This window comes from Colletes gigas, unplaced genomic scaffold, assembly GCF_013123115.1.
Source record: "Colletes gigas isolate AHSC1104 unplaced genomic scaffold, ASM1312311v1 Colletes_gigas_Sc00006, whole genome shotgun sequence".
In the NCBI taxonomy this organism is placed as follows: Eukaryota; Metazoa; Arthropoda; class Insecta; order Hymenoptera; family Colletidae; genus Colletes; species Colletes gigas.
This window is the reverse complement of record NW_025106635.1, coordinates 832,514-843,175: the sequence shown is the minus strand read 5'-3', so window position 1 is coordinate 843,175 and position 10,662 is coordinate 832,514. Positions and strand designations below refer to the sequence as shown.

At 40.0% G+C, this 10,662-nt stretch overlaps 1 protein-coding gene across 1 annotated transcript in view; it reads right to left on the bottom strand.

The window, feature by feature from the left end:
* Positions 1 to 230: 230 nt before the first annotated feature.
* LOC122395645 (synaptic vesicle membrane protein VAT-1 homolog-like) overlaps positions 231 to 10,662 on the bottom strand; it is a 31,669-nt gene continuing 21,237 nt past the window's right edge. Inside the window, exons 3-7 of the mRNA XM_043393404.1 lie at positions 9,669 to 9,884; positions 3,909 to 4,057; positions 3,679 to 3,838; positions 2,839 to 3,265; positions 231 to 2,706 (exon numbers count right to left, since the gene is read on the bottom strand). Coding sequence (XP_043249339.1) covers positions 2,681 to 2,706; positions 2,839 to 3,265; positions 3,679 to 3,838; positions 3,909 to 4,057; positions 9,669 to 9,884 — 978 coding nt within the window. The 3' untranslated portion in view covers positions 231 to 2,680. The remainder of the gene's footprint in view (positions 2,707 to 2,838; positions 3,266 to 3,678; positions 3,839 to 3,908; positions 4,058 to 9,668; positions 9,885 to 10,662) is intronic.

Below are 10,662 nucleotides of genomic sequence, written 5' to 3'. Positions count from 1 at the left end.
TACGCCGGATATTAATTACAGACATTCCAGGACGTTGATACAATATTCCGGACCTAAACCAATAATCAGGATAGGGAAAACGATCGATACAAATATATAGATATATTATAATATAATAGAGTTATTTGATGAAACATTTAAAGCCTTACATAAAATATACAATATGATGTGTATCGTCGCGTGTATATGAATAAACGTGTACCATGTTTTTTTTTTTTTTTCTTTTTTTGTTTCTCGCGCAGAGAGATTTACGTCGTGTCGAACTTAATTTATCATCGGCTGTACTCTTACGTGTTTAAAAGATGTCTCAAAATATGTAGCCACAGTCAACCTTTTTTACTCCGCGGAGCTTATCTATTTCCCTACTCTTCATTTTTTTTTTTTTTTTTCTCGTTTGCATTGCCATTTCTCGTTTACAGAAATCGATATAATATAAGTTCTTGATGAGATTGCAAGTACTCCGTGGTACTTTTTGGACTGAGAGACTCGATACGGCAGTAATAGTAGTTAATATAGTTAATAAATCTTATAGTTCTTACACCTTTTTTTTTTTTTTACGCGTCGACCAACAACGACCCACGAAGACGACACGTTCGTCGGCTTACTTTAATTATTTACTCATTTATTTATATTTATATTTATATATAATATGTATAGCTCCCCCTCGTCCGCAACTTTTCGTTATAGTGATCTTTTATAATATAGATATATCGGTATACAGAGCTAGTATCAAATTCTAACAGAATCGAGCTACATAAAAATTGTTCCAACCGTTTCGGAGAGATATGCATTTTACTCTGCATCAACGCGCCGCTCTTTTACCGAGCCGTTTTCATTCCGTTTCCATCTATTTTCTTTCCTTTTTCTTTTCATCGTTCGAGGTAAAAATCTCGAGTTTCACCTAATAAGATGACAAAGATCGGCGACATCATCGTTTTCTTTTTTTTTTTCCTCTCAACATCATTAAAACATTCGTTCGTTCCGATTCAACAAATAAATTGCGCTAGCGTGCACCTCTCATGCAACCGTTCAGATCTGCACTCGACAATATAAATTAGAAAGTTCGATTTACAAATTGGTTTCATTTTGGAAGGTACTCCGTTACGAATAGATCATCGAAATGAGATTCATTCCCAGACATCAGCCTGAAAGAATTATAGTCAAAAGAAGTAAAATTATTATTTTAAAACGCTACCCTATTTTTGTATGGAAAATTTTTTAAACTGACAAACGATTTATCGTGGCAACAGAGGCGTATCGTTGGTAAATCGTTGCAAAAGTCGATTTTTCTCTTTACAAACGTTCTCGCCGACTGTGTCCGGGCGCTATGGCAGTAGCAATTATGATATATTTATCGATTTCACAGAATTTAGAGACACACGTATCTAAAATGATTAAGAGGAATACAAGACCATCCTCTCTCGTTAAAAAACAACTTTCAAACTACGTGGTGGTGTAGCGTTGACAATATTTGATAATAAAAAAGACGGGAGTAAAAACATCATTGATAAAAAGTAAAAAAAAGGAGACACGCGTAAAAGAGTAATATACAGTCGCTTTTCCTTTCAGCTTTTAGGCGGGCACTCTCACTCTCTCACTCTTTCTATCGTTTCTCTACGCAATTCCCACCCTCAAAGCTCAATTAGATTACCATATTCTATTAAATTACAATAAATGGTACTATTATAGTAGTGTAAAATGTTACTGCATATATATGTATCGCAGCAGCGAATAGTAGTCAATGCGAGTAAATAAAGTAGCGATTTGCTGGCCAGCGCAGGATCGTTGGGCGGTTTTTATCAATGTTTTTCCTCCTTTTTCTTTCATTTTCTCGATATTTCTGATAAGTACGAGTAGTCCGGTGGATGAAAATCGTCGAAAGAACACGTTAAAAAATAAAACCAATCCGCTACCTTTTAAATAGACTGCCCAACGAATCTGGCGTGCAACAAGCGTTCACTCTATGTGAAATCAATTCGTTTTGGTCAGTGTGAAAAAATAAAAATAATAGTTCTTTTATATTCTGTAAACTACTGTGGACCGCGTCGAAATTGATATTTGTATTTGGTTGTCGTTTGTTTCTATCTTTGTTTCCTTCTTGTTCGCACACGGGGGATGATTGTGTTACTCATTCTTTATTTTTTCGTTCCTTTTTTTTTGTGTTTCTTTCTTTCTCTTTTTTTTTTTCCATTTTTTTTTGCACCACTTTCACTCACGATTCCCTCGAACTCACAGCGCAAACAAACGAGAGGAGAACAGAAGCATGCAGATATTCTTTCCTGGAAGGAAACGAGCCATGTTTTACTAAATCCGATCGAGCTCAAACGAATGCCCACTTCAACGAAACCAGACATATTTTTAAAAAATTCATTAATTTCACTCGCGTAAAACGTCGCTCGATTCTAATTCCAGTTTGCCTTTCATCGAAGAACAAGTTAAAATTCGTCATCCGCGTACGATGTTTCGGAGATCGTTTCAATAAATCGTTCGGATCAAATTCAACTTCCACGACCTGTGGCAACAATTGCAGATGATCCGTTTTTTTATCTTTTTTTTTAATAATGAAATAGTACTTATCTGAGGATCCTTGATCTTTGTGGAATATCAGTTTCGCTTTTTGCATTATATATATATTTATATGTAAATATATATACGCATAATCGAATCAGCTACTGCTGATTCAGCTCGATTCTTTCTCTTTCGAATCTAAAATCAAAGAAAGAATACTGAATATATTTAAGATAGGGAAGTCAAACGGTAGTGGTTTAATATATTTGATTTAAAAAGAGCAATCGACGACTAATCTTTCGATCAATGAGTAATTTATTCCTTATTTACCGCTATCGGATTTGTCTTCGGACGTTCCGTTTGTCAATTCAGGCTCCTTCTTCTTCTCGCCTTCCTCCGACTCCACGCTCGACGCTTTCTTCTCCTCTTGGCTCGCCGCCTTCTTGTCCTTCGTTTTTCCCTTTGCGGGCGTCGCCGGTTTCGGCTTGGGCTCCAGACTCGGATCCAGAACGATCTTGCCGATGTTCTTGCGATCGTGCATCTTCTGCATGGCTTCCGGCACGTCCTCCAATGCCCACGTCGAGTCCACCATCGGCTTTATCTTACCCTCGTTCCACATAGTGAACACTCGATCCACTGCTCGTCGTACGAACGCGTGGCTGCCGTGCTGATACATCAAGTGACGAAGATTCAATCCGGACAGCGTTTTGTTCTCGTCGAAGAGCTTTATGGGCGACACCTTGTCCACTTGCCACCACTGGAAAACGATTAAATCGTTAATATTAGGTTAACCGTAAAGTTTCGTCGTCCATCTGGTGTCGAGTAGCCGAAGCTAGAACTGTCGTTGATCGTAACGTCTAAGGAGAGGTTAACTTTTCAGTTTTGACATCTTTCGATAAAATTCAGCGCATAAAAGTATAAAAGGATATGCTTGCATTTTCAGCCAGATAAGAAAGATGGGAAAAAACCTTTACTTTTTGCAAAAAAACGGACGGAACATTCCGATTGACCTGATGTAATCGTGCTCGGTATTTAACGGGTGTTTCAATTATGCCTGTCTCTGGAATACACAGTCTGGCTCCCCAGGGAGGGTGGGTAATATCGCGAGAAACGATGCACATCTATCTCTGCGAAAGGTAACAGAATAATCGAGTGGTATACATCACGTACTGATCGCGCCGCCGAGAAGAAGCTCTTCGTCTCGCCGGTGACCACATTACTAGACCCGTAAAGGATGTATTTCCCCATAGGTTTCAGCAACGCGTATCCCTTGTTGCATTCCTCGCCGCAGAGGCAATCGAGAACTATATCCACGCCCTCGGGGGATATCCTGCGATAAGAATCGAGACAAGTGAATAAGGTAGTTTAAAAAACACCCGACCAGGCGTCGCCACGCTTACTTTCTGACTTCGTTGCAGTAATCTGTGCCCCGTTCCAATAGATGGTCGATAGTGCCAGCGGCTTTCAGAGCCTCGTGTTTTGATTTACTGCACACACCGAAGATGGTCACGTCCTTGACGGTTTTTGCAAGCTGAACCACCGCCTGACCCTAAAACAGAAAGAACCGATTAAAATGAATATTAATAGCTTTACTTGCAGACACGTAAACAACGGTGCTTGGATCCTGATCTATAAGACTCTACAGCGTTCTCTTAAAACACGTAACCCCATTAATTCCTCGAGTGTTTCCTCGAGAGGGGTAAAAATTGAGCACGAAGCGGGAGTGGAGAGAGTTTTCAACAGAAGCAGCATTCATTATTTCCGAGAATCGAGCTGACCGCTCTTCTGTCTGCCTGGCCTGGCCTGCGTTGTCGAGAGAATTCGATACCCAATAACACGGCCGATCCTGTGGGCCCCGGTGAACCAAAGAGGACCCAGGAAAGAGGCATAAGAATTTAAGGGAGAAAAAAGGCAAAAGGTAGCAAAAAGGGAAAGGGAGCGGAGGACGGGCCAGAATGTTAAGAAGCCGCTCCAAATTGTACGTCATAAAAGGGGCATCTCAACTAGCCGTGGAAATATACATTCTTTCATATTTATTCGTCTCTTGGATCGACGATAACGACCGCGGCAGAACCATGACATAATTAGTCGAACTGGCAATTAATATACAGGGTGGTTGCTAACTGGCGGCACAAGCGAAAGGGGGGTGATTCTACGCGAAAAAATAAGTCGAAAATATGGAATAAAAATTTTACGTTCGAGGCTTCGTTTTCGAGAAAATCGACCTTGAATTTTCGCTGAGTACACGTGCACTTGATCATGTTTTGTTATAATGGATCTCGCTGTAGATCGTTGTCTCGATGGATATTATTGCAATTTAAGTTAATAAACAACTCCATGACACTGGAAGTATATTTATCAACGTGAACTTCGATCGAGACAATGATCTACAGCGAAAATTCAAAGCCGATTTTCTCGAAAACAAAGCCTCAAATGAAAAATTTTTATTCCATATTTTTGACTTATTTTTTCGCGTAGAATCACCCCCTGTATATATAGAGATCTTCCAATAAGAGTTGGAGAACTTTGAATAGAAATAAAATGCAAACTACAAAAGATAATCTGGTACCAGTTTCATAACATTATTCTAGCAAAAATTTCATTTAAAAACGATACAATGTACAACACTTGTTGCTTCTATTAAATAGGATATCTGCCTGTTATCGTTATTTCCAGTTATTTCTCGCCATTCTGGTTATTCTCATAAAACGAACATTCTTTTAACGATAAATACTTTGGAAGCAGCGTTGGGCAACGTGTAATCAAACAACGATTTACGATTATGATTATCGTGTAATTGCTATGCAATTACTGTGTAATCATAATCATAAATTATAATTAAACCGTGTAACTACCTTGTAAACATAATTGTAAATCGTTAACCGTGTTATATATTGTCCAAAACTGTCTCGAAGTATATTTTTCTATACTACTTTAGAAGAAGAAATTTGAAAACAAGGACGTGCTCTCGGAAGACCTTTGAGCTCCCCGGTTAGATAAGCGTTTTTTTTTTTTTTACGATGGCGTCGCGTGCTGCATGGGGGGGGAAAAAAAACTATTCAGGCTGTATACGAACGCGTTGGAAAACGCAGAGCACCGGGTAAAAAAACGCTCGTATAACTCAAGACCTCGTTCGTGCAAACTGTGTGTATCAGTTTATCGGCCTGTTACTGAATATGTATATATAACGGAGGTTAAATATATCGATCAAAATTTAATCTCTGACTCTGCGTGTGTCTGTAGTTCACAGAAACTAGATAACTGTATAGGTAGACAGAGAGGGGGAAATATGAGTTCCGCGGGTGGTCGAAAGTGGAAAAATCCGACGTGATCAAGAAATGTAATTTTTCGAGTCAAGTGCTTTTTCCAGCTTTTCCCGCGGACGTGACTCGCTTGCCCAACGGGGAACCTCGTCTTTTCCCGGATGATATATACCGCGACAGGGAAGAAAAGTGCGGTTTTCGTGGCCCCCGACCGCACGGTTTTACCGGGACGACGGCGTCGCGACGCCCCGACATTGTACGCTGCGAATGGGATCCGTCTTCTCCATATTCTCCATTCCGCGGGACAACCAAACGCCTTTCTCAACGCAAGAAATACAATTTGCTTCGTTGCTAACGCTTTGACGGCTGTTGTCACGCGTACGTGACTTTACTAGCCAGAGTTTCATTCTTTCAGTCGCCATATTTGTTCGGTGCCTCTATGTTTACAATTCCTAATTTCTAGAAGCTGTTAATAACACCTTAATCATTATACTATTTAGTTAATGAAAAAAGAAAGAAGCTTCCATCACCCCTGGTTAACAAAAGCGATACAGTCAGAACGAAAGGGTTAATAAAATTTCTTCGATACACGCGAGTCACAAGTTCGAGGAATTCGCGCGAATATACATTTAATTACTCGCTAGCCAGCTTCCTAAATAATAATACTTGAACCCAGAAATCCCAGAAACGCGGAATGGAAAGATTTTCTCGTTAACGCGTCTACCGAGTTTTACAAACTGTACCGCGCATACTTCGTAACAAGTTTAAGCAACGGAAGACAATGGCATTCGCGCGACTGCATATTTAATTATTTAACGAACAACGCCTCGAATAACAATAGCGCTGTAATTAAGTCGGATACCTCAAACGGAACATTTTCTCGACGATGCGTCCACTCGAATTTATAACACACGACTGACGGTCTCCAAACATTTTTTAAACTTTAGTATTAATAAAATAACAATTTTTATATTAACCCTTTGCACTCACAATTATATCTCAATTTTGTTACCAGCAGCTCCCAGAGTTTTTAAGTGTTTCTTTTGAAATTTACGTTAATAAAAAAAAGGGCAATTTAAACAAAATTAATTTCTCTTCTTCGTTCAGGTAATTTTTTGTTTTATACACAATCTTTGTGTTTTCCTTCTGGTTGTACGAAAATAAAACTTAAAAATAAAGCTTTCTATCGAAACGATCGTGTTTGTTACTTGTTATCTATTGGTTTGGACTTGAAAAAGGAGCTCCTGAGATAAAAACTGACGTCGAGCGCAAAGGGTTGAATCAGTGGCGCGAAATGTAAGATTTTCTCGTTAACGCCGTCAACCCGAATTTAACCAGCTCTCTGCCGTGCACACACTGCGTAACAAGTTTAAGCAATCCGCAGACAATGGGTATCCACGCGAGAGTGTATTTAATTAGTTTAGGGGTTGCATATATTCCAGCGGTCGTAGAAACGGGTCAACTTTGCAATTTTCTTTACACCGAACTAATTGCATCACGCTGCTACCGGTTCAACGAAAATCAAATAAAACCTGGCTTCTTTTAAACTTTCTCGCGTTTAAATTCAAACGATTAAAAGCGTTCGAGACAATTTGCAATTTCGTAAAAAGCAACCTTGAAATACAAGTTTCCCCTTCGAACCAAAAACTGTTCCCGCAATGTTTCGCCGTGTCCCCGAAAGCAACCGGAAATATTTAAGGTGCTCGAGTTAAGTAGGACATCCTGTGCAAAGCTATTCATATTTAAATGCTACGCCTAAAAAAATGTGCAACCAAAACATCGATCATACACGGGAGCAAAAGTTAAGAAACGCTTCTTAAAGGTATGATTCCACCGAGGCAACACTATGCGACCTGTAGCATGCTACTTGTCGACGAAACAATATCAAATAATCAATATCAATATCAAATATCATTTCTTTATTTCGTAAAAGAAACAAACGAATGTGTGGCAAATACACGTGTCAAGTGTCTACATAACGTCGATTTCCTAAAATTTGTCTAAATGTTGCCTTGATAAAATTGTGTTTCGTCGCAAGCTACATGTTGCCTCGGTGAAGTCACGCGTTTAGGGAACGATCTAGCGTAAAATAGAACATGTCTCTAAAATAAAATTCATAGAATCGAGCGATAGAGGTATCACGCGCGTTTGGTATACAAGTTAAAACGATTGGTAGACAATAGACGAGTATATCGAGCGAATGTAGACTCGGTTTCCGGGTAAACAACACCCTCGAATAGCAATGGTCTCGAGTTCGGAAGCCGGAGACGCGAAATCGAATTAAGCCGGTCGTGTGAACGGAGCTTAAGGGCAGAGTGGATAGCACGTGTCGGTGGTGGTGTGGTCTCAGACGGGCGCGGCCCGTGACGGTGGTCGATGAGAGAACGAAGGGTTGCCAGGCAACCCTCACACCCCCAGCGTGTCCTCTCCTCTCTCTCGCTCTTCCGTAGCAGCATCCCCCGCAGATTTCGTCGTCTCAACTTCCCCAACGAACGGTACAGGGCTGCGCGGGAGCGATGTAGTTAGCTTCGAGTCTAACCTGTTGAGCCGTATTGATCCCGACGTTCCTCACCCCCCCCCCAGCCATTGCCTTCTCCTTCGGCGACATTGAAAGAGAAAGAGTCCCGCTTTCACGGATCACTCGGTGGCGATTTTTCTCGCGGGCCAACAAACTCGAACCCTGCATATCTCGTTTACGTTTACCAATCGCCGATTCCCTCTTCAATTTATCTCTTTTACGAATTATATTATCCCCCCCCCTCTTTTCTTTAACCTTTAAGTAGCCAACGAATCGGTATTGATTGAAGCAACACACGGATGCGGGCACACGGAAATAGAATAATTAGAGCGCGTTTACGAACACCGAATATATTTAAATTTATCTTTTAAATCGTTTACTACGATCGTAATAATTAGACTGCGGAAATTGGAGCTTTGTAGAGGGTTGTCTCAACCCCTAGATATAGTAATTCGTATCTTGCTTGAAGTATTTCTTATATTCTTAAATATTAACTAAATTCTGGAGCTTTTTGAAGATTAAAATTTCCCATAAATGCATAAACATCCGCAGTCTAATAATAATAAGCCTAGTAGCGCGCTGTAAAAGCAGAAGTTTAACGCTCCGCGATGCCATTAGACCCCAACTTAATATGAGATTGAGTTTTATAGCGGCACTTTAGGCCTGGCCTCGCCTTTTACGCGCTTCTTATTTTGCTTTTTTTGTTGTACTACTTCATATACATGTAATATGCATATAAAGAAGATATAAAAAAGGACAAACACAGAGATTAGAGAGATCACTGTGTTTGTAACGGAGAACTATATCCCTTCGCGTTTTATTTTACCTTCCATTAACCCTTTGCACTCCGAATTATATTTCAATTTTGTTACCAGCAGCTCCCAACATAATGCAAAGCAATTTAAACAAGTAGAGGAGCAAACAAATTCTATTAAATATCTGTTTTATTTACACTATTGTAGTATTTTGTAATTTTTAAGTGTACGATATCTCTTTAAAAATGGAGCTCCTGAGATAATAACTGATGACATAGGAGTGCAAAGGATTAAACGAACAAGTAAGAGAGACGTATTATTCTCGGGAGTAATCCAATGAGAGTAGATCTCTAATCCGGTGCAAGTATTGTTTCGAAATCCGGTAAACCAGTCGACAGACTCAACGCGTTAGATCCATGGGTGGTAAATAAAGGGCGAATCCTGTCCAAGAAACAGGACTCGGCGCAGAAGTGCTTCTAATGTTCATCGAGGCCCATCTAATCGATCCATTTTTTAGATATCAGCCGTTCAAAAGAATCTAGACTCCAGGAAACGTGCAACAACTTCAGTAACGATATAAAGATTACGAATTACAAGTTTTAAAATAAATAATTGGGAACTTACCACGCCGCCCCCGGCGCTGTGAAGCAGTAGACTTTTCCCGGGCGCCAGGTTGGCCAGCTCGAAGAGCAGAATGTATGCAACAGTGTAGTTCATCGTGATCGCTGCAGCGTCGAGGTAGCTCATTCCTGGTGGCAACGCGAAAACGGACGTCGCTGGTACCGAAACGAGCTCTGCCCACGCTTTGTGATCAGGAAGCGCGACCACTCGATCGCCCACCTGAAAATAAGTAGCCAAATGTCTCAACGCGCGATAAAAACCGTTACTGCATTCCTCGATCAGCTCACGATTTATCGTGCCAAGCCTCACGAGCCTCAAAAGCCTCCATCGTCAGGTATCTCGTTAAAACTTCTCTATTCTCTGACCTATTTTTCTCTCGAGGAGGCAAGGGTTGCATCTCTAGGGGGAATCGAGCAATAGACTGTATGTAAGAGAAACCCCAAGGAAAACAACGTCCTTGCAAACACTGTATACTTCGATCAAACAACTCTTCTCGAGACTCGGATAATGAAGAGAAGTCTAGTTATTTTTCGAATCCAATTACCCCCAGGTGATGCCAGAGCCAAGGATAAAACAACAATGTTCACGATCTGAGGATCACGAGGTTATTGGTATATAGGTATCCCTTCGAACCATGCAACTTTTATGTATAAAAGTTTTCTCTGTAACCCATATTTTGAAAGTTACGAAAGTGCACAGGAGTTTAATATGATAGATATATATTTTTTGATAATAGTGTAGATTTGTATCGAATATTTGTGCCACGCTGTAGTTTTGTTCGATGTTAATTTACGTGCAAAAGTGTCGAAAGTGTTTCGTTGAAGAAAGAAGGGATTTTAATTTGTGTTGTCAATTAATGTGATTTTAATTTATTAATTTTCAATTTCTGTTGCTGATTATTAATTTGTGTGTTACAAATTCGTTTACTATAATTATATGATTTGTATATTTGTCCCTCAAATAAATCCTCTTCGTTAAGGGGGGAACCTCATGTAAA